The 23,528-nt window shown below is 32.1% G+C and overlaps 1 protein-coding gene across 9 annotated transcripts in view; it reads left to right on the plus strand.

The window, feature by feature from the left end:
* Positions 1-23,528, plus strand: part of LOC108967875 (protein FAM102B) — a 191,359-nt gene that overhangs the window by 150,156 nt on the left and 17,675 nt on the right. For all 9 annotated transcript variants that reach the window (XM_018931522.1, XM_018931525.1, XM_018931526.1 and 6 more), the window contains 5 exons: positions 12,250-13,070; positions 15,522-15,833; positions 15,910-16,157; positions 16,255-16,646; positions 16,767-16,849. In XM_018931522.1, coding sequence (XP_018787067.1) covers positions 12,895-13,070; positions 15,522-15,833; positions 15,910-16,157; positions 16,255-16,646; positions 16,767-16,849 — 1,211 coding nt within the window. In that variant the 5' untranslated portion in view covers positions 12,250-12,894. The remainder of the gene's footprint in view (positions 1-12,249; positions 13,071-15,521; positions 15,834-15,909; positions 16,158-16,254; positions 16,647-16,766; positions 16,850-23,528) is intronic.

The raw sequence follows: 23,528 nt of genomic DNA on the forward strand, positions 1-23,528 counted from the left end.
ATTACTTAATTTTTCTTTAATTATCTGTAATTAATTTTTTAAAGCATTCGCTTTAATTTATTATCAAAATCAATTTATAGTCATTCAGTTGCTGCCGGGCGTATACTTGCTCTGTGCCATCCATACCTTCGCACAAATTCTCTATATTAGGCAAACGGGATTCGTTTTCAAATTGCATTAATTTAATATGAAAATCATGTGCCGCACTTTGTATGCCAAAAGAAGCTCGTGCACTCGTCTTGTCTTCATTCTTTGTCATATTGTTGTACTTGTTTTTGCTTTGTTCTTGTGTTTGCTCAGCTTGTTTGTCGCAATTAATTTAATAGCAATTTGTTGTTAATTTGTTATGGTTGTTTTGCAACAATTCACCTTTAACAGCTATTTATATAGCTGTGTATGTGTGTTTTACTTTTTTGCATGCTTTGTTGTTTTATAGCTGTGCATTTGTTTGCATAAAATTTTCGACGCCCATTTCACTGATATTCGTACAACATATGTATATATATATATATATTTGTATACGTTTTATAATATTTTCTTGTTGTATATTGTATTGTTGCTATTATTGTGTAAATGCGTTTTGTTGTTTTTTTAAACAGTTTTTATAATTGTTTTCATACTTTTTTGTTGTAGCCTTTTCATATGTGGTTTTTATTTTTGTACTTTCTGTTGTTTTTTTTTATACTTTTTTGCTGTTATTTTTGTTTTCTTTAATTTTCCTCTCAAATTTGCATCCTTTTGTGTTTTTTGTCTGCCTTGACTTTTATTAATTTCAATTGGCGTTATTTTATTTTCAATTTAATCTTGTTGCTGCATTTGTGGCTGCAATTGCGTTGATTGAATTTAATTTAGTTAACACATTGGCGAAACTTAGAAAATACGGCAATTTAACTCAGTTAAAAAAAATGTATAGTCTAGATACATACATATGTATGTACATATGTTATTTTTAAGAAAAGTTATTAACAAAAAATGTAACTAGTTACTAACTAGTCCAAAAAAATATAGCTCACCTTTTATTTAAAAACATTATCCTATATATCGAGCTTTTGAAACAAAAAATAACTAGTTGTAAACTGGTTTTAAAAAGTATAGTTCGCGGTTTATTGTACAATCTTTTGTATTGCATCTTAGTAACCAAGTTTTTAAAAAAAAATTAACTAGTACCAAACTGGTCCGAAAAGTTTTAGTTCGCGTTTTATAGTAAAACCTTTTCTATTGCCCCTTAGTAACTGTGAAAGTAACAAGTTACAAAAAATTTTGAAAAAAGCAACTAGTTACATACTACTCCAAAGAGTTATAGCTAGTTTTTTTAAGTAAGAATAAAAATAACAATTTGTTGCATCAAACTTTTAAACTATTTTACAATGCAAAACAACAAAATTTTATTTAAAAAATGCAGATCTCTGCACATTTGTTTGGTATATTACTTTTAATGAAATTTTTGGTATACAAATTTAACTAGTTACAAACTGTACCGAAAAAATGTAATACTTTTTTATTGCAAAATCTTACGATCGGGTGTTAGCTAATACAAAAAGCGAAACTAGTTTCAATTGTTCCAGTTAGTAGTTAGTATCTTATACGTGTAAATAACGAAATTTTATATAAAAATGGTCGCACATATGTATTTATGTATATTGTTACAAATTAAAATTTTTGGAAAAGAAATGTAACTAGTTACGAACTAGACTGCCAAGATATAGTTCAATATTTATTGTAAAATATTATATATTCTGATTACAAAAAAAAAAATAAAAATAAAAAAATGAAACTAGTTACAAACTAGTCCGAAAAAATGTAGTAAGTTTTCTACGCAGAAAAAAAATATTGAACACATATCAATTTTGTAGCAATTTGTAAAAAATAATAAAAAATAACTTACCTATGTACATATATACGAATGCACAACAATAACACCAACATTGCGTTCTAAATTATAATCGCATAATAGCTACTCACTTTTATTCGCAGCATTTTATAACCTTTTAACTCAAAATTTCTAGTTTATTTCTATTTTAATTGTTATTATTTCAATTTGAGCTCATATAATCTCCCCCCTATTCGCGCAAGCGCTACTTCAATACATGTATGTAGTGGAATGTACCGTTTGTATGCCTTTCTTATCGCAGTATTAATCTTTGGCTATATAGATGTGACAGGAGTTCAAATTGTTTTCAATTAAATCCTTATCAATGGGGATTCGTATAATGTTGCGATTTCCTGTCTCGTACCGTTAGTCGCAAGCTTTATGATTATAAAAATATACACTATTTTAAAGACCTACAGATTAAGTAGTCACACTGCGTAGATTACAGCACACTTCTTAAGTATACTATATTCAGACCTCTAAGTGGAATACATTCTGTTCATTGGTCCTGTAGGAAAAACTGGAGTAACGAACTTCGAGAGTCAGTTTGGAGTTTATAGTATTTTAACTAGTAATCGGATCAATCATTTTTAATAACTTTTTTTCTCTACTGAGTTACTTTCTTTTCAAATAGTTATAATATTCTAACTAGTACTAGTATCGGACCAGTCACCTTTTGACGCGTTCTTAATTAAAAAAACAAATTTTGTAAACTACTTTTTTCTACTGGGTTATTTTGTACCAAACTTTTATAACATTGTAACTAGTACCAATCGGACCAGTTACCTTTTGATGCAATTTTAATATTTTTTTTCTCTACTGAGTTACTTTTCTGCAACTATTTATAACATTCGAACTAGTTACATTCGGCCTAGTCGGTTTTTTATGGGCTTTTATTTAATTGTCGTATTTTTTCTCTACCGTTGCCTTGTTTAACATTTCGAACTATTTTTTTCCTACTGGGTTGCTTTAGTTACAACTATTTATAAATGACGTCGAAGCTGCTAAAATGTCATTAGCCTACTGCTCGACACATTAAATCGTAATCGTCTCTAATCTAGCAGCTATAAAGTTAAGCTCATCTTTACGCCACTTAAGGCTGATAAAGTACTGCTGTGTGTTGTACATATGTGTGTTTATACACGAGAATATAAGTATGCATGTGTGTGTGCCGTTTACTAAATATCTATAAATTTAAACGCAAGTAAGCTAAGAAATTGCTAAGCCATTCAGACGGTGCGTGCTGCAATTAATTAATTTTTCTTGGAACACATAAACACTTACATATACTTTCATTCATATCCCTACATATGTATTTCGTTAATCAACTCTTCATGTGATTGACGGCGTTGCCTCAAATACACCCTCACCAAGCTGCTTACCGTGCCATCAAGCACACATTTCAACGATTTCATCGCTCACTTTAACTACTGCTGTTGTTGTAGGTTTTCCGTTTTCTCCCTATAACATTAGCTAATTGCGCTCATACTAAAACTATTGTTATAAATTTTTTATTGATAAAATATCGAAGTGACGTCCCCTTAATGCGTAGGGTCACCAAATTGTCATGCCCATATATGGCATGCACCGTTATCCTCCTGTTATGTGGGTGCGCTCGTTAAGCTAAGTAATTTTCTGATTGATTGATAAACTGCTCGTGTGTTACGTAATTTTCTGAAATAATACATTGACTTGCCCTCAAAATTATTGCTTTCACACTCACACATTACTTCTTGTTTCTCTGAAAATTTCCTTTTGCTCGTGTGCTTTCCTTTCATTCACTCGTCTACTTATATTCACTTTAGTAATTTCCCTTGCATGTCCGCAATTCGGAAATGAGCAAACGCCCAACATAAAACTCTTTGTGAAATTTTTCTTTCCATTTTCAAGTTAATAACAGATGTGTTGTTACGACTATATTATGGCAAAAAATGGTGAGACAACTTTGTAATGGTGTGTGTACTATATATATGTTTTTGTACATATGTATGTATTTATTTATGAATATTCTACTGTTATCGGCGGTCAAATTGACATAATTAAATTTCTATAAATCTTGATTGACCAACTCGATTCTAGAAAATGCAGAAAATAGATTGCATATCAGATCCCATAACAAAAATGTGTGGTAACTCTATAAAACATGAAATTGATAAAAAAAAAGTACTAACTAAGTAAATTTTTCATCACAAAATGTTAAATTATTTATCAATAATTATTTTGTCGTCTTCAGAGTAATCCCCACCAGATGTAATATACTTATGTCAATTATCTTTCAATCCTCAAAACACTTTACATAAGCACTTTTTAGGATGACCTTCAGCGAATTTTGTTTTTTATGTCTCCGATCGACTAAAAACGGAGCGGCAATTTCAGTTTGGGGAACAAGAAACATTACACAGAACGAAATCTGCTGAATACGGTGGTTGATCGATGGTATTTGATTTTTCGCTTAAAATTCGATCCCAATCGTAGCTCGATGCGATGGTGCGTTATCATCGTGTAAAATTCATAATTTTTTCTTCCATTGTTAATTTCGTTTTCGACGGATGTTCTCATGCAAACCGCCTCAATACGTCCAAATAGAACTATTTATTGACCGTCTGTCACTCGGGAGCAAATTCATATCGTACGATCAAGCATATCCAAAGAGACCTACTTATGGTACTATTTTTGAAAAAAAAAAAAAACAAATCCGCTTTATCGACACGATTCGAGAAGGAACGCGTTACATACTCGAAATATCCATCAAAATCATTCCAACGGACTCGAGAAAAATGTCGAGGTCTCTTGACATCTTTCTGACACTTTCAAGCACCGTATCCGAAACGAAGATCGTCCAGTACGAGGCATGCTTTCAACGATCTCATGACCGTCTTTGAAGGCTTTGTACTACCCGTAGGCTTGGCGAAGTAATATAAGGACAGTCCTATCAGCTGAGTAAAGACTACAGGCTTTGTCCGGAAAGTAATACTACTGATTTTTTTCCGTCCCGACTGTACTTCGGAGCGTGCGCGCACCGACAGGATTCGGTAGAGGGCATTCCTAGCTAACGAACGACCGGTGGGTCAGTGGTCTCCGAACACCTGGAGAGCCAGGACAAACATTTCCGTGCGGCGTGTTTCTGTGAGTGGTGCAAGCCGAAAGTGTAGCGTTCGTTAGAGCAGAGGTACGCCAACAAATTCTGTGTGAAGCTCGGTAAATTTGCGATAGAGACGTTTGATATGATCAAGTAGGCTTACCGAGATGTTGCTTTAGCAAGAAGTGGTGTGTTTCATTGATACAGACCTCTTTGGAAAGCCAAGAAGAAGTCGCTGATGCAGATCGGAACGATGCTTATTGACATCAAAGTCGTCGTCCACCATGAAATTGATCCGTCTGGACAAACCGTCAACGTCAAGTTTTACGTGGAAGTCCTCGAAACAATCAAACAAAGAGTCAATCGGGTCCGACAAGGCATCGCAGCCGATTGGAAGTTGCACCACGACTTTCTTGTGAACAGCAACCTAACTTTTTTAAAGAATTATAATGATTGCTTCAATAAATTTGTATTCGCCTCAGTCCTATTATTTCTGTACAAACCTTGTAAGTGTATCACAAAATAGTGCGTTGCCATATGGTTTTGGCTATATTAAGCTAAATAAAATATAGTGCAAAGTATTGCTCTGGTTGATTCAACTTTATTATACCACAATTTGGTTATTTAAATGCAGAAATTATACTAATCAAAATACTGGGTTATTTTGTAACAAAAAATATAAATATATATCTCTCCTTCAAAAGCTTTTTACTACCTCGGAAGCCCTTCTTCCTTAACACACTTATAGTTTATACGCTTTACCGGATGCTTTCGTGAGCTTTTAAGTGAAATGTGTTGATGTGCTGTCTAAAGTTTTGCATTTCAATTTGAAAGCAAAATCTGAGGAGTGGTTTCTCTATACTTCGTTGCATTCTATGTGGTGTGAGTGAGCACTTAAGTAAGTAAAAAGAAGTTGTTCTGGGTAAATCAACAGCGCTTAGTTGCTTTCCATTAGCAGCATTAAAAGCTGAGAGGAGAAAGGGCACATTGGACACATGAAAGAAATTATTTGTGATTTTCCATTTATTTCGGGATATTTCTCTTTGAAAAATCTTAAGATTTTCGTACATTTTTCATCATAATATAATATATCCTTTACTCTAATAAATATGAATATTACTAATTTTTTAATATATACATTTCATCTTTCTCATAATATTCCATTTCTAAAGTAGTAAATCACAGTTTTCACATTATTTGCTTTTCCTTCTAAACTCATTCGCCAGCTCGTTGCTCATACAGGTCAAGTTGTACGCCCCCCAATGCCACCCGCAACGCATACGTAAACGTTTATGGCCATACAACCGACTGGCTGGCTGGTCGATTCGCTCTTCGTTTGTAGAAAGTCAAGGCTTCTCAAAGGCATTCACATACACGCCAACATATTTACAGACACATCCTGCCACAACTGGGTCAATTGACTTTTCGGTTATTAGTTCGTTTCGTTACGTATCGCTTTAAGCTGTCGTTGCATAAATGCGACCACAATTTTCCACAAGCATAGTATAGTTTACCGCCCCGAACGCAGCACGAATTTAGGTGCAGCTGCACTCAGCATTTATGGGTTGGCATGAATGAATGAACTGCTGACACACATGTCGTGCCATAGCCGTTGAGTATGTGGCTGTGTAAATGGTAATAAATGGGGTCATACAGATCCCTCAAGGGGTTAGAGCTCACTTGAATTAATATTTTTATTAATAAAGCGCATTTTGTAGGTAGTATATAATAAAATTGGATTTAATTGCGTTGCATTGAAAGTGTTTGTTGCGAGAAAGTTAAAAAGAAATAATTGAAAATGCGGTTGTTGATTTACCGAAGTTAAGTATTTTGAATGGAACTTGTGGGAGTAAAGAAGTTATTTTAATGAAGTGGCTTTGATATTATTTAGCGGTAGTAAGAGTACTCATATGGGGTGGGTGTCTTTGCTAAAACACACAAATGTAGGCTATATGCAAAAGTATAGCAGAAACGTTGCCTACATTTAAGAGTGGCATTCAAAAAACTATAGATCTCAGTAGACTGCTACGATTTTCAATATAATCGCTTTTCACTTTACATATCAGAATTTTTTTAATTCTAGCTCTTTACCTTTTCATTCTCTGGTTTTACTGCCTGAAAATTCTAACGCTAATCTTAATGTTCGACAGAAAATTGTTTAGCACATTTCATTTCTACTTTTAATGAATTTTAAACACTCTTTTAGGTGTGTGTCTTCGCTAAAGAGCACAACTGTAGACTACAAGCTTTGACATGCAATATCAAAAACAAAAGTTGCCTACGTTTAGGCAACCTCCACGTTCCAAAAAAACAAGAAATTTGAATAGTTGGTTACAAATTTTAATGTAAAAGCATTTTCCCCACATATTTCATTTACTCCAGCTGTGTACCTTTTCACTCTCTATGTTTACACCGACAATCCTCAAAAATCTCATACTAAACTTTAATACCCGACGTAAAAACATTTAGCACCTTCCCCGAATTTCATTTTCACTAAATTCTAGAATGTTGTCCCGCGCCCAAACAAATTGCATGCTTACCTTTAAAATTCATTATTTTCCCAACTCCCTGGCAGGCGAAAAACCTTAATCACACATCCATGCCCACACTCGCAAATACCTCAGTCACTCTGTGCTGCGTCATTAAGTTTTGACGCGCCATAAGTGATGCATAAAAGCCCTCAGTTGTGGGTAAAGTATTATTTCAATGGCCAAAGTGCTGATTTCGTCCACACGCAAATATGTTTGTTTGTATAACGCCTAACGCTTTTAATGATTTAATGATTTTACCGTTTCTATTTTGGTAGCATTGAGTCAGAGCAAGTGTCTACTCCGGCGCTCTACTGTCACTCGTGTCAGCTAATGCATGCGAATTGTTGGTTGGCGGTTTGCCTGTGTCCGAAATAGCTTTGGTGCGCCTAAAAGCATGCTAACGTCGCCAATGACGCGGCAGTCGCACCTATACAGCACTCTTTTGAGGGTCCTGTAGGGAAATAGTTCGATTAAGATGTGCTTAGTTTGATGAAGATGGATTATATTGATGGTTATTATGTATTTTCAATCAGTGCTGATAAATTATGCAAGCACTGCTGATCCTTAAAGTATTTTTTTTTGAATTTTTCAGCCATTGGTAATAAATAAATGGTTTTTAATAGCCTGAAGCGACACAATTTTTCCGAACAAGCTTCAAGTCTTACGGGGAATAAAAATCTGCCGCTTTCTAGTATATTTTATTTGCATTGCAGACAAACATGTGCATAGTTTTAGGCGCTTATGCCCTATAATTTAGAAGTGCACGTTTACATTTGTCGGAATTCGCTTAGGCAGTTCGCTTACGTTCTTGTTAGTATAGTCTTAGTTTAACTGAGGTTTTTTTTTAAATTATGAAAAGAAATTTTTGTTATGAAAAATATGCATCAAAATTTATTATCGATAAAATTCGGATAATATCAGAAAAATTTGAACATATTAAAAAGCAGCCAGTGAAAAAGACCCCAAAAAGTGGTAAAAATTTTGTAGTTCCAGAAATCAAATGCGTTTTTCGACCGGATAAACCTTATGTATTAAGGCATATGTGACAGAATAACAACAATTAAGTTATCGATAAATAAATTGATTGTTATCTTAAACTTTTGGAGTTATCGAAAATCAGCTAAACGATAATTAGAAATGCATATGTGATGGAATAATCGAAATTAAGTTATCGATAAATAATAATTTGTTATCGAAACGTTTTAAAAGTATCGAAAATCAGATACGTGTATGTGAGGAAAAAATCAAAATTTAACGGAAAAAAACGATTATTATTGCAAATTTTTGGTATTATCGAAAATCAGAGAAACAGTAATTATAAATGCATTTGCGACGGAATAATACAAAAATAATTAATCGATACATAATCGTTTTTTATCGAAAAGCTTTGGAATTATCGAAAATCAGAAGTGGCAAATTAAAAGTTAGATAACCAAAAAATAATCTTTTATCGATATACGCATATAATCAAACGTGCAAGTACTTCAACAAAAACAACTTAGACTAAACCACAGTTATTGTTGCAAAAGGACTAGAAAATATTAAAATTTATCGATAAAAATTAACAAAATATCGATAAAATGTAAAATTTATCTTAAAAATTGTAAAAATTTCGATGAAAAGTGAATTTCATCTTAAATTGTGACATGTTTTAATAAATAAAAATTATTAATTATTTTATGGCAATAAAACTTGAAATGATAAAAATAGTTGTACGTAACCTCTTCAGTGCTACAAATTTCTCCTTCAGGTTTGTTGGGAAGTGTTGTTGTTCTTAATTTTAATTACGTTTATCGGGATATGCTTTTTTGCGATTTCTTGCCTTACTTGGTTCAGTTTTTTTGTTTTTGCGATTTAAAAAAATTAAAACAAAACTATACCAAATATTTACTAATGGGTATCAAACTCTGGTAAACTGAACAAAGTAAGGCAAGAAATCGCAAAAAGACATATTCTTACTTACTTTATTTTAATAAATTTATCATAGCTTTACACCAGTTAGTGAATTTTAGGTTAAATTTTGTTATTGTATTGTAGTTTCTTATACAAGTTAACTCCATTTATCAGAATTTTATACCACTCGGTAAATGTGGTATACTGTTTTGTATATAATTTATTTTACGTTCAGTTTACCAGAGTTTTATACCAATTAGTTAAATTTATCAGAGCTTTGTACTAATTAAAAAATATTGGTATAATTTTTTATATATATAATACTTTTTTCTTTTTTGTAAATAATTTTATTACTATTATTATATTTTGTCGTTAGCCGCATTATAATATATTATTAAATATTTTACATCAATTGAAAAATTTGGGTATACTTTCAAAAACTATATTTTGCAATTTCTTGCTTTATTCAGCTCGGTTTATTAGAATTTATACCAATCGGTAAATTTTGGTATAATTTTATATACACGTTATACTTTTTTACATTTTGCTTCTCTTGTAATTAATTTGGTGTTGTTATAATGCTGTTTTTATATTTTTGAAATAATCCGAACTTTATACCAATTGGAAAATTTTGGTATAATTTAAAAAATTGTATTTTGCAATTTTTTGTTTCATTTAGCTCGGTTCATCAGAGGTGTATATGTGAAATTCTTATAATTTGTTTTATTTAAAAAGTTTTTCTGAAAATTTAAATAACCAATATCTAAAATTTTGGGATACCATATTTAGAGATTATTTTCTTAAATGTTAAACCAATTGCTAAATTTTTAAAATTATTATTTTTTGTTTTTGTCTTTTTTTTGATAATTTTTTTTACTATTATTATTAATTTTTCTTTATTAAATTGTCTACTATTATTATCATTATTATATTATTTTTTTCTGCTAAACTTCAATACAACTTTTCTTTAAAAAATTATTTTCTTGCCTTACTGCAATTAGTTCGCAATTATTTATTATTACTATACTCTTATAAATGATTACGTCAGCCACATTTTCACCTACGCAATTTTTCCATTTGTTGTTTTTTTGCAAAAGCATTTTTTATTGCATTCAGCATTTTAACGAGAGCAGTGAACTCGTATTCTAAAGGCAAATAAATTGAGCAACAACAGCTTAATTTCATTAATTAGTACTTAAACTTGGTTTTGTGAATACTTACACGTGCGTGCGAATAAGTCATCATTAATTGAAAAAAAAATATATAAGAAATATTTATATTATAAATTTTAAATGTTGAGCTGGCTACGGAAATAAAATATATATTTTATATCAAAAAATACCTTTATGAAAAAAAATTATTATTTAAAAAAATATATATTTTATAAAAAAAGAAGTGCTTTTCAACTTCATAATCTTTCTAAAACTTAACAAACAATAATAGACTAGTGGTCTAAGAAGTCTTTGAAAATGTCAAAAAGGAAAAAAAAAATTATACTAAATTGAAATCCTTCGGAAATACGGGTATAGATAAAATAACCAACATTAAAGGCACAACTTACGCGCGATCTGAGTTTGGGAAAATGTGGAGGAGTGGCCTGGTTGCAGTGTTAAGAACGGCTTATCCCCATTTCCATCCAACCTACGAGTCCTATAGAAAAAAAAATTGATGCAATGTTGTAATCAATGAAGGGATCTATAACCTTCAACGTATAGGCTTTTGAAGTACTATAAGCTCAAAATTTGTGTAAAAAATTCAAATAACTAAATTTTTGGGTATTTTATTTTTGTCTTATGTCCTACATACTATAGTTTTAAATTTAAAATGGCACTGAGCAGAAAATGTTTGGCTTTAAAATCGGTCACAATCGTGGCTCGATGCGATGGTGTATTGTCATTGTGTAAAATCCATGAATTGTTCTTCCACAATTCTGGCCGTTTTCGACGGATTTTCTCAAGCAAATGCCTCAATACGGAACACCCTCCGGAACACATTCATGATACACTAAACCATAAATATCGAAAAAACAATGAGCATTACCTCCATTTTTGAACGGCTTTGGTGTGGTTTTTTGTTGGTTTCGGCTCGTTTTTTTCCTCCATTCCGACATGTAAAACTCGTAAACATCAGTAAAAGTCTCATGGGCAGATATAATGTTCTCCATGAATGTGGGATCAGAATTCGCATGAACAAGCTTGTCCAAAGAGATTAGTTTACGGTACACTTTTTGAAAAAAAAAGAGGTCGAAGGTCGTCCAGAACGAGACATGTCTTCAACGATCTATCGACCGTCTTTGAAGGCTTCATATTACTGGTAGGCTCGTGTTTTTGTTAAATCTGAATCACCGTAATGCTTTTCCAACATTCGCAACGATTCCGCGCACGAAGTTTGGTGTACGAGTACATTACTCTTGTAATTTTTCTCAGAAATGCCAAAAATACCACCTTATCTATGTATTAGTACAAAGGTTTTTAATTTAATTTTCAATTAGAAGCGATCAAAAAGGCATAAAGTGTCTTAAGTATTGGAATTTCTATGCTAAATGAGCAGCAGTTGGAAGAAGACTTTTAGCTTCTTTCACCACCAGCTTTACTTTGCTAGACCTAAGGCAACGATACGCTGCCTTTTCCAATTAGCTTTCCGTGCTGTAATCGCGCGGGGTGGGAGAGGTGGTATTAAGAATGTGCAACTTATTTTATAGTCGCATTTTAATTGAATATTGAATCTAGCGAGCTTAAGGTTAAGTTGCGCAATTCGTTAGGCAAAACGGTAGTGGCCATAACCTCACTTAAGCCATGGCTCTCTTTTTAATTGTTTTATTTCAATTAAACTGCTATACCTTCATACTAAATATTGTATTTTTCTTTTATTTGCAGTTGTGGCACTTTGAATATTGACAAATGCTGAAACTTCAACAACAACAGCAACAATAAAAACGCTTGTTTTAAAGCAAATCCACGAAGCGGCATTAAAAGCAGCGATTTCAAGCACACCATGTCGCTACCAACTTAACTGCGGAGAATTGTTACACAAAATACAATAAAAGCAAAGAAACAAAAAATTACAACAAAACAGAAGTATCCAACAAAAAAATAAAACAAATCCACCACTAAAAACAAAAACAATCAGCAAATCCGCCAAGAAGCAACGCAACAAAAGTTTTCCAGCCCTTCCGAGTCTCAGCGTTTTTCAAGCGTAGTCCGTTTTTTTACGAGACTTTTTACTCAAAACCGCAACACCTTTTAGTGCTTATTTTAATTATTTTAACTCAACACGCGCAAAACATAGCAAAACCGTTACAACAACCTTTGTAAAATCGCTCAAGTGTGCTTTGAGTTCGTTTGCGCTTCGTTTTTCTTTTTGTTATTAGTTTTTTTGGGTGTTTTTAACCAAGCTCTTCGTTTGTTGTGCGCTGCCGATGTAATTTTCCCTCGTCGCAGCTAACCCCGAAAGTGTTTCGTTACATTGTTTTTCGGCCAAACAGCGATATCCGGTTTGTGCGTCTATTGGTGTAAAACTGTATGACATTACTTGGGCCTAGCGCCCCTGGTATGGCCTTTATGATGAAAAAGAAAAAGTATAAGTTCAATGTTGAGGTACAATTACAAGAGCTCTCCGAGGTGGCGCTCGTAAATGAGGTGCTGTTCGCGAAAATACGTCTACTGGATGGTGGTTCGTTTCAGGAGTACAGCAGCAGGTGAGTGGCCGGCGAGACAACTAGTATTATATTTCAAAATTTATTTGGTTTAAGAAATTAAAATTTTCCAAAAAATTCTGAGCTTTAAGTAATTGATTATTGTGTTCCTGCAAACTTTGTGAAGTAAATATTCAAAGGATATTAAACTACAGTAAGATTTCTGATGTGTCTACAAATGCAGGCAGAATTAAAAACCTGTTCGATGCTTCGTGTGAGTGAAATATCTATTCTTCTAAAGGCCTGTAGTAAGCTGCAGAGAAACTGTTGAAAAAAGTTGGGGTCTCCCACCAAAAGTTGTTCTTTTGCGCTATATTAAGATAGTCGATTGCATTATCGTTGACCCATAATGTTCTATAACAGTTTTGTAGCTCGTTGCCTATACCTTCAAGACTAGTGAAGGCATACCTTGACTACTTATTCCTGGTAGCGAGTTATTTATGAACTTGTAATCTCTAATATCGATTTATTTCATGATTGCATAGACTTGTCTAGCCATAGCGATATTGCATGGTTGATGAGCTTGCTAGGTCAGGTACCTTAGCTGCTCACTAGCTGCAAAATATAACCATATAGTAACTCCGTTGACTTCTTGCGGTTCAATATTGGATGGTTGGTCCTCTGTACTTTAAAAGGTTCTTTGACCAAAGGTAAGTCGTAAAGGTCTTTTGACTTCTTCGCCCACAGCAAAGCTCAGCTTTTAATAGTTGGGTTATGTAAACTGGATGATTTCTCATGAGGTCAGGAATAATCCCACTTGGATTGCCAGAGACGATATCCAAAACTCCTAGATATGGATCGCAAAGGCCATCGCATATCGCCTAGAGCCTGTCACAAGTTTGTAGAGGCGGCTAATATAATATTAGTGCTTGCCAATAACATAGTTGTAGGAGTCGAAAATTTTTTTTTGCTGTACGAGTATGTAGCAGTCTAAATGTGATACTCCGCCATCTTGGGCGATCAGCCATCAGTAATCATACTCAAAATGATCAAAATATTATGCAAATGTTTTTCTGCGATTCCTCGTTCATATTCCACACCTATTATTCAATGAAAAAAAATTAAAAAAGTTTAATTTCGAAGCGAACTGTCGTCCATCAGATCCAGAAAAAAAGCTAAGAAAGCATGTTTTTGAGGTTTTGAACTGTCAATCGTAGTTCATTGATGGAAAAAGTCTATTTACTAAAATGGTTGGTCTACTGGCTACAAACCTTAGCTATAATCTGAAGCATCTTCACCTCAAATATCATATTTTAAATCTATTATCATAGATTTCGTAGAGAAAGCAAAAGCTCAAATTGAAATGATTCGAAATAGTGTAGCTTGAATAAGAATTTTGATTGAACTACTTCAAGATACGTTCACAAATTGTCCACAAAGAAAAGTTTGTAAAAGTTTCTGAGCTTTAGAAGGTAAAGTAAAAGACTCGAAGTAGAAAAGCATGAATAGTAAGTTCTAAATATATTTTCGATTGAAAAACCTCGAGTTGCGCTCACAAAATGTTCACAATTGAACGTCTGAAAAATTATCAAAGCTTTCGGAGGAAAAGTGAAAGCTTCAAATGACATTATTCGAAGTAGTATAGATAGAACAGTAAGTAATGAAAAGATATTCGATTCCAAAGCTACGAGATGCGTACAGAAAATGTCACACAAATGTACGTCTATAGCAGTCTCTGAGCTGAGAGGAAAAGTGAAAGCTATAAATGACATTATTGGCGGTAGTATAGCTAGCACAGTGAGTTCTGAAAAGATTTTCGACTAAATATCTACGAGATGCATTTAAAAAATATTTACAAATGTACGTCTATAGCAGTCTCTGAGCTTCCGGAGAAAAAAGTGAAAGCTCCAAATGACATTATTGGCGGTAGTATAGCTAGCACAGTGAGTTCTGAAAAGATTTTCGACTAAAAATCTACGACATGCATTTAAAAAATATTTACAAATGAACGTCTCTAGAAGTCTCTGAACTTTCGTTGAAGGCTCTGAGCTTTCGACGGGAAAGTGAAAGCTATCCTCATAATACTAAATAGCATGGTTTGAACAAAGATTTCTGAAAATATTTTCTATTGAAAAATTTGCATACCAAACCGTTCCCATTCCACTGATAGCGTGGCTTCTTTCCAGGTCGTCAGTAGTKCCTCCGAGATCTTGTATCTAAAGTTTTATTTGGGCAAGGCCACTACTACGCTGTGATACCCTTGTGTCACGGTACTTAAGAATTCTCCCTTGAAGTATTCTTCCCACAAACCTCAAGTTTTATCAAGTCCAATCTATCGCAGGGAAGACTATGAATAACAATAAGATTTTAATCAAAATCATACCTGCTATAGTGTTACAACGTTTATTTTAGTTTGAAGACTTTACATAAAGAGACTGCCTCGTTGGAAACTTCGAAATACCACTTTGGACCCTATGTAATTCTAAACATTGACATTTCCCCTTTAATCCACAGAGAGGAGGTGCGCGATCATCGTGTAGTATGGAATCGCAACTTCGAGTTTCCCTGCAAAATGTCCGCCAATGCATCCACAGGCGTATTGGATCCCTGCTATTTACGCATCTCCATACGCAAAGAGATGAAGGGCGGACGTAGTTATTTTAAGTTAGGTTTTATCGATATAAATCTTGCCGAATTCGCTGGCGCCGGCCTGACGTCACGACGCTTTCTGCTCGAAGGCTATGACTCGCGTCATCGTCTGGACAATTCCATGCTGCTGGTATCCATCAAAATGCACATGCTCAGCGGTGATATACTCTTCAAGGCGTAAGTGCAAACGCGCTTTAATATTATTTCATTGAATTTCTTTTAATTTTTCATTTCCAATTTCCTTTTTCATCAGACCCACGCCGAACCTGAAGAGCAAACAGAAACCCTCAACGGATGACCTGGCTACCGCGTCGACGGGTGTGGGCCTGCAGACGCCCACCGCCACAGCGTTGCCCAGCATGGGTGGCGGTGTCGGCAGTAGCGGACCCAGCGTGGGCGGCGGAAGTCAAGGCATACCGGTTAGCGTTGGTGGCGCTACGCTAGGCGGCGGACTCAATAGCACGACCAGCACGCGTCCCGTCTCCACCGTGCGCGAGGATGGTAAATATTATTAGAAGTTTTATGCTTTCAAGTTGAAATTTCATTTTATAAAGTTAAAATTTTATTATTGAAAAATAATTGCCCTGTTTGCACGCAGATTTGGACCCTCAAGTAGTGATCGCTTCGATTGTGACGGACTCCGGCTTGTCGGAATCTTCCGAATCGGCTACTACACTCACCACAGAAGCGTTGCTGTTGCAGCAACAACAACAGTTTATCGCTTATCCACCGCAAAATACGTTAGGCTCAACGACAACAACAACAACCACAGTCGTGACATTGACGAATGCACAACAAATGCAGCCATACGCTGGCATTGGCAGCAGCACCAGCGGTGGCGGCGCGGCGTCCACTATGGGCATAGTCGGTAGCAACAATTGCGGCACGACCAGCGCGAATGTGATGGGCGGCGGCGGCCTGGGTGGCACTACCGGCACGTCGTCGATTATGGAAATGGGCCACTCGCGTAATTCCAGCAACACTAGTCAAGTGAGTGCGCTCGCCGCCAGCATAGAAGACACAGTGATTTGTGCGCTTTTAACTGCAATTTATTAATATTTCACTTCTTCTACTTCTTTGCTATCTCTCTCTCCACTTTTGTGTATGCAGATGTCGAAGGGTTCGGGTTATAGCAGTTTTTCGCACAGTCAACATTCGAGGCAAAGTTCTGAAGGCGATTCGGGGCATGCAAGGTAAGCGTTTTGTTTGCAACACTGCAACAACAACAACAACAAATAATTTATTTATTATTATTACCTACCTTCTTTCGTACGTACTTATGTATTGTATTTGTAATTACCAATTCTCTTTTCTTATAAATATTTATATACTAATTTGCCATCCAAAACTAATTCGAGTACAAAAAAGTAAAATCCAAAAAATCGAAATAAGCGTTTAGTTTATGTATGGTATTATATACATTTTGTATGAAATAGTTACGTTTTTTGTTTGAAATTCTACTTTTTGTTTTTGTACACACATGCCTACGCTATACTCAAAACAATTAACAATAACAAAGCAACACTAACAAAAACTATATTTACAACTAACAACAATAACAAAGAGGCGCCAAGTCGTCGCCATTTTAACCCGCTAAGCTACTACCCGACATTCATACACCTACTAAGCTACTAAATAACAAGCAGAACCAAAAAAAAAAAAAAAAAAAAAAAAAAAAAAAAAAAAAAAAAATAAACAAGAACAATAACAAATTAACACTTGTCAAGCGCTCAATTATTAAACTAATTTTGTTATATAACTGTTTAAAATAATAATTTTTTGTGTATTTTTTTAAGTTTACTCCGTCGTGAGTTAACTAGCGTCCGCACTACAATAGCGTCAAATAAATTTTACTTGCCATTTTTAAGTTAGTTAGTTATACAACAGTTTTTTAGCCTACATTTTAGTGAGAATTTCAATTTTCAGCGTACATTTGCATTTTTTGATTCACAAAATTGCTAATACCTGCTTTTTTTTTGTAAATTTTTTTTTACTAAATTTCACATTATCCATTTTCGAACTCTAGCTTTGAGTTAGTTTATTTGCTACGTTAAATTTTCTCTTGCTTCACAAAACATTGAGAGTTATAAACTATTATAATTTATAGATTTTTTTTTTGTGATTCTTATTAAGTAGACTTTGGACTTTCTACAGTTTAAAGTATTCTGTTTTACGTCGTTTGACGTTTTTAAGACTTCGCTAAAGGTTCACCAGACTACACAAGGGTTAATGGGCTGAAAATCTTCACTGTGTTTTACATCAGTTAATTTGTTTGGATAAGTTCAAAGCGCATATAAAAATCAAAAAATCTGAATCAGCTGAAATTAAAGGAATTCAGGAAGATAGAATAAAACCAAACACAAAAAATTATATTTTTTTAAATTTAATGATTCAATGATCTAAAAAGAAAAAAGTATTAAAATTAAATTGAAAAATTAAGATTTATTAAGGAATAATAATTAAATTAATTAAAAGTACTAATTAATTAAAAAAATTAATCAACTTAACTAAACTTAAAAAATAATTATTATTAAAAAATTAAACATTAAATAATTAGTAAAAAAATTAATTAGAATAATTTTAAGTAAAAATAATAAAAAACATTAATTAAAGCAACTTAATTAAAATTAAAAATAATAATAATTTGTAAAAAATTAATTACAATCAATTTAATTAAAACCGACATAGAACATTAATTAAGTCAACTTAATTAAAATTAATAAAAACATTAATTAAATTAATAAAGTTAAAAGTTTTATAATTATCGGAAAAATAAAGACAGCGAAATAAAAATTAAATTATATCGAATTGAGTTTACTTGGAGGCATATAAAATATGTGTCGCAATTACATTGAATTAAATAAAAAAATGCAAAATTACTACACCAATTATATACTATAATGAGTTTAATAAAATTGTGGGAAATTTAATAAAATATAATATATGAATAAATTAGGTTAAACTAAAATTAAATTCAATTAAAATTAACCAGAATTTATTGTAAAAACTGTCTCTTATACACATCTAGATGTGTATAAGAGACAGAAATATGCACTTAATTAATTTTCATTGGCGGCTAAATTAAATTAATTATAATTAAATTTAATTAAAATTAATCGAAATCTATCCAATTACAAATTATATAAAATACTTATTTCATTCGCAAATCACAATTAAATAGAAAATTAAAAATAATTAAATAGTTAATTAAAAATATTCATTTTATTTTGAAATGACGCAAACAAAACAAATAGTTAATGATACTAAATTGAAAAATATTGCATTGAAATTAAAGAATTGAATTTTATGGAATTATAATTTCTTAAAACTATTGAAAAAATAATTTTTATATAATTAACTAAAATTAATTTAATTTGTAATTTTACTGAACTAAATAAATTTAAATAAATACGATCGATGCTGTTTTGATATGAATGCTAAATTAAATTAAAACTAATTGCATTGAAGTGAATTGATTTCAACTGTATTTAATCGAATTTAATTGAACAATACATTTTCTAAAAAACGAGTTGTTTTAATACTGTCTCTTATACACATCTAGATGTGTATAAGAGACAGATTGAACTAAATGCGCTAAATTTAAGCAAAATTATTTTAATTTAATTTAATTAAATCGAAGTGAATTGAATTGTATGGATTTGAACTTTAATGAATCGTGTTTAAATCTAATTAATTTTTTTAATTAAATATAATTTATCTCTAATTATAATATTAATTATATTAAAAAATACAATTACATTTAATTGAGTTAATTCAATGAATTTGGATTGACTCTAATTAAATTAAGTAGAACATATAATTAAAATTATTATATAACTTAATTAAATTTGAGTTATTTTAGTTGAGGTTGATGCAATTTGTTATCAATTTAGACTCAAGTAATTTATTTTTTAATCGAATGTTAATGAATTAAGTCATATTAAACAAATATAAATTTGATTTTAATAAAACTCGATTCTGGAACAATTGAATCAAAACAAATTCAGAGTGAAACCAAATGCATTAAAACTAAATATTTTTAATATCAAATATAAATAATTTAATATGTATAATAACAAAACTATTTGAGATAATTTTCAAAATTAATTCGAAATAATTAAAAAAAAATTCGAAAGAATTTTCAAAATAATTCAATTCTTCTGAATTCCGTTTGTAATTGAGAACAATTTGGAAAAGCAATTTTCTTATATTGGAAAAAGAAAACTATATTATTATACAAATAACATAATATTATGTTGTCAAAAAAGTCTTGCGGTATTTCTTATTGAATTTTCAATTGTTCATAAAATTTTTTTTTGATGACTCCTGCCCAGCTCTTGACCGATGCTACGGCTGCTACTATGCCGGTCTCTTTCGAACAATTCAGCGATTTTATCGCAATTTTCGATGACAGGCCTTCCGGAGCGTGTCGCATCTTCGACCACCTCTACACCAGAACGAAAACGTTGAAACCATCGTTGTGCGGTGGAAATGGAAACTGTATCGAATCCATAAACTGCGCAAATTTAATTGGCGGCTTGAGATTAATTTTTGCCTTAATCATAAAATATGCCGTATTTTCTCTTTAGTTTGCTMCATGTTTGCGACGCTATAACTTACGAACGACTTAAAAGAAACGACAATCAATCAAACATGTTAGCGCGGGAAATGAGCTTTTCAAAAAGGTATAGCATGACCCGATGCGCCGAATAAAACTAGAACTACGGGCTCTTAGAGCCAACTAGCTAAAATACCGCAAGACTTTTTTTGATAACCTAATATAATAATAAAAAAATATAAAATGAAATAAAATTTTCCAATATTTAAAAAATATAATAATATAATCGCTGAAAACATCGAAGAGGCCATTGTCAAGAGTGTTCGTTTGTCCATAATTGAACAAAAATAATATTCGCGAACTCAAAACATTTTTCAATGTTAAGTTTAAGGCCATTGCGCGATAGTTTGTCGTACGCTAAAAGGTGACGACATGACTCAAGGCATATAATGTGCGTTATGTATTTGAACTGAAATTGATATATTGGCACAAATAACCACGTAGCGCATTCAGATTGTCGCGTAATTTCAGTGAAATTATTGAAAATTGTCAGGTGTTTCACTATAAGCTAATGATTTATTGATTTTGTAGGTTCGTTAGTGTAAACAAGTTAATTTGAGACTATGTGTTTTTCCCAATTCGAAAATGTTTGCTTTCAAACGAGAAACGCAAATTTCCTAACCTCACTTTCAAAATTTTCTCCCAAACTAGAAATACAAATTTCTTAACCTCACTATCAAAAACTTTTTGAATGGTTTACTGGTTTATTTCAGCGTTTGTTTTGCTTGCAGCATTTGTCACTTGCAAATGCACAAACCAAATTGGCAACCAGTCAAATTTGTTACTCACTGAAACCAGGCAGTCCACATTTGTACATTTGTATATGCAAAAATTTTATACAAATTTGCATTAAGCATTTGGCAATAAATTCTTTAACTCGTAAAATTATTTTGTTGACTTTTCGCTGTTGTTGTTGCGCGGCGTCGTTCGAAGATATTGAAATTGAGGCAAATGTTTCACTCGAAATTCATTTGTGCACTTATAAGTACATATACATATGTTTGTATACCTGTCTAAATTTTATTTTGTTTTTTTCGTGTAATTTTGGGGCGTAAACCGCGATGAGCTCATCTCTTCGGCACGCAGTTGCAATTATTTTTATCAGTGCGCCTGAAGTTGGTCATAATTAAAATATTTGTTTTCGAGTTATTAGGGGCGCAGCTTATGAATGCCAATTTCGGTCAGGGGCAGTTAGAATTTTATGAGTAATGAAACCTTCACTCTTGAAAATATTGCACGATACGATAAACGATAATATTTCACCGGACTTACGATTACATCCGATTTTTACTGTTCTTTCTCTCCATTCAATGATGCTGATCTCCTTGTTCAGTCAAACCCTTGTTTTTCGCAAAATTTTTCGTCATAGTAAAGCTTGGAATTCTGACTTTACACGCTCCTTGAATCAAATCKTTCCTTTCTACAACACCTTTTAATTTTTGTGTAATTTTTCAACTTTTGAYTTCAAATTCTGTTACTTTTTAAAATAATTCTTAGTTTTCCATAAATTTTTTCACTACTTTCTGTTTTCGTTGTCTCAATGATTGCTCATCTTTTCCGATCAATATTGACAGTACCCTCATATCTCTCCGATATTATTTAATATGTCGTTATTGTCATTTTATTTTATTCCGCTTTTTTCTTTTTCTACAGCCTTTATATACATATTTCTTCTGCCATTCTTTCTATTTKTCCAAAAATCTTAAATTGTTCTGATATTATCTGAAAAAACATGTTCTAGGGTTAAAAATCTCTTCTACTTTATCTGAAACAAGTCTTGTTTAACAAGGCAAGGCAGAATTATCTCGCTACTTCCACTTTTCCAAGTTTCTACTCAAATAAATTGTGACTCTAATATACCCTGGAGTCATATGTTCGAGTGAAAAAAGTCAAATTCTTTTTGTGTAAAAACACTTTAAATTCTTTTTGTGTAAAAAACAAACTTTCGTTTGATTAAAAAAAAATTTTTTTTTCACTCAAATAAATTCCAACTTAAGTGTTAGTGTAAAAGATATAAAAAATTTTGTTTATTAAAAAACTAGTTTTTTGTTAATTAAACATTTTCTCACTCAAATACATTTTTACTCAAAAAGGTCACTCAACTTATAGTAAAAAAAAAGCAAGTTCCTTCTTTAGAACAAACAGTCAGTTTCTCGTTCGATAAAAAAAGTCTATATAATAAATTCTGAGTGCAAAGTGTCACTCATAAGTTAAAGTGAAAAAGCTCAACTAATATTTAATTTTTATATTTTACAGATAAAAAATTTCAGTAGGCTAAAAAACTTGTCCACCAAAAAAACTTTTTACTCGAAAAAATTACTGACTCAACAACTCTCTCTTTTTGTAAATGTCTTCTTTGTTTGACAAAAAAASAAATTTTTACTCAAATGTATTCTGTCTCAAAAAAGTCACTCGGAAGTGATAGTGAAAAAAAAACTCAATTATTTTTTACAGATAAAATTTCAATTGGCGRTCGCTTTGCTTCGAGAAATCTGCCGACATTTTGCGCTCAAAAAACTTTCCACTCGAAACGATTAGTAAATAAAAAAAAGCAATTGCAATAAGAAAGCTCTTGCCTTCTATGTTTGATGAAAAACKAGTTTCCACTGAAATATATTCTGACTCAGTTATATTTTTCCATTCAAATAAATGCTGACTCAAACGTGATAGTAAAGAACACTTAAATTTTTTTATAAAAAAAAAAAACGTCTCAATTAGCGGTTGCTATTGAGAAAAAWTTTTATGGTAGAAAAAGTTTGCACTGCAAACAAATTTTTGACTCGAAAATATTACTAACTCAAAAAAAGTTTGCTTTTTATGTAATGAAAGTCCCTTTGTTTGATAAGAAACCCGTTTCCACTCAAATAGAATAGAACTCAAAACAATCAACCAGAAGTGAAAGCGAAAAAAAACTCAATTATTATTAATTTTTTTCATTCAAATAAATTCTGAATAGTGAAATAAAAATTTCAACTATTTTTTCCACTCAAAAAAAAAGTAAAAAAAAAAAACGTTTCGGTGATTGCGTTTGTTTAAAAAAATTGTGTTGCTGGTATTACTCACATCTCACCACTTTTACTTACAGTTTTAGCTCACGCGTAATTTTTAACGCTTTGTTAGTGTAATATTTGTTGCAAATTTCATCTTCAGTAGTTTGCAAAATTCAAATAATTGGTTGGTTGTTCTACTTATTGAATTGTGGTTTTGGATTTATGCAAAATTCTAATTATTTTTTTACAATTTTTTATTAAAAA

This window comes from Bactrocera latifrons, unplaced genomic scaffold (assembly GCF_001853355.1).
Source record: "Bactrocera latifrons isolate USDA-ARS-PBARC rearing strain unplaced genomic scaffold, ASM185335v1 scaffold_2, whole genome shotgun sequence".
Classification (NCBI taxonomy): Eukaryota; Metazoa; Arthropoda; class Insecta; order Diptera; family Tephritidae; genus Bactrocera; species Bactrocera latifrons.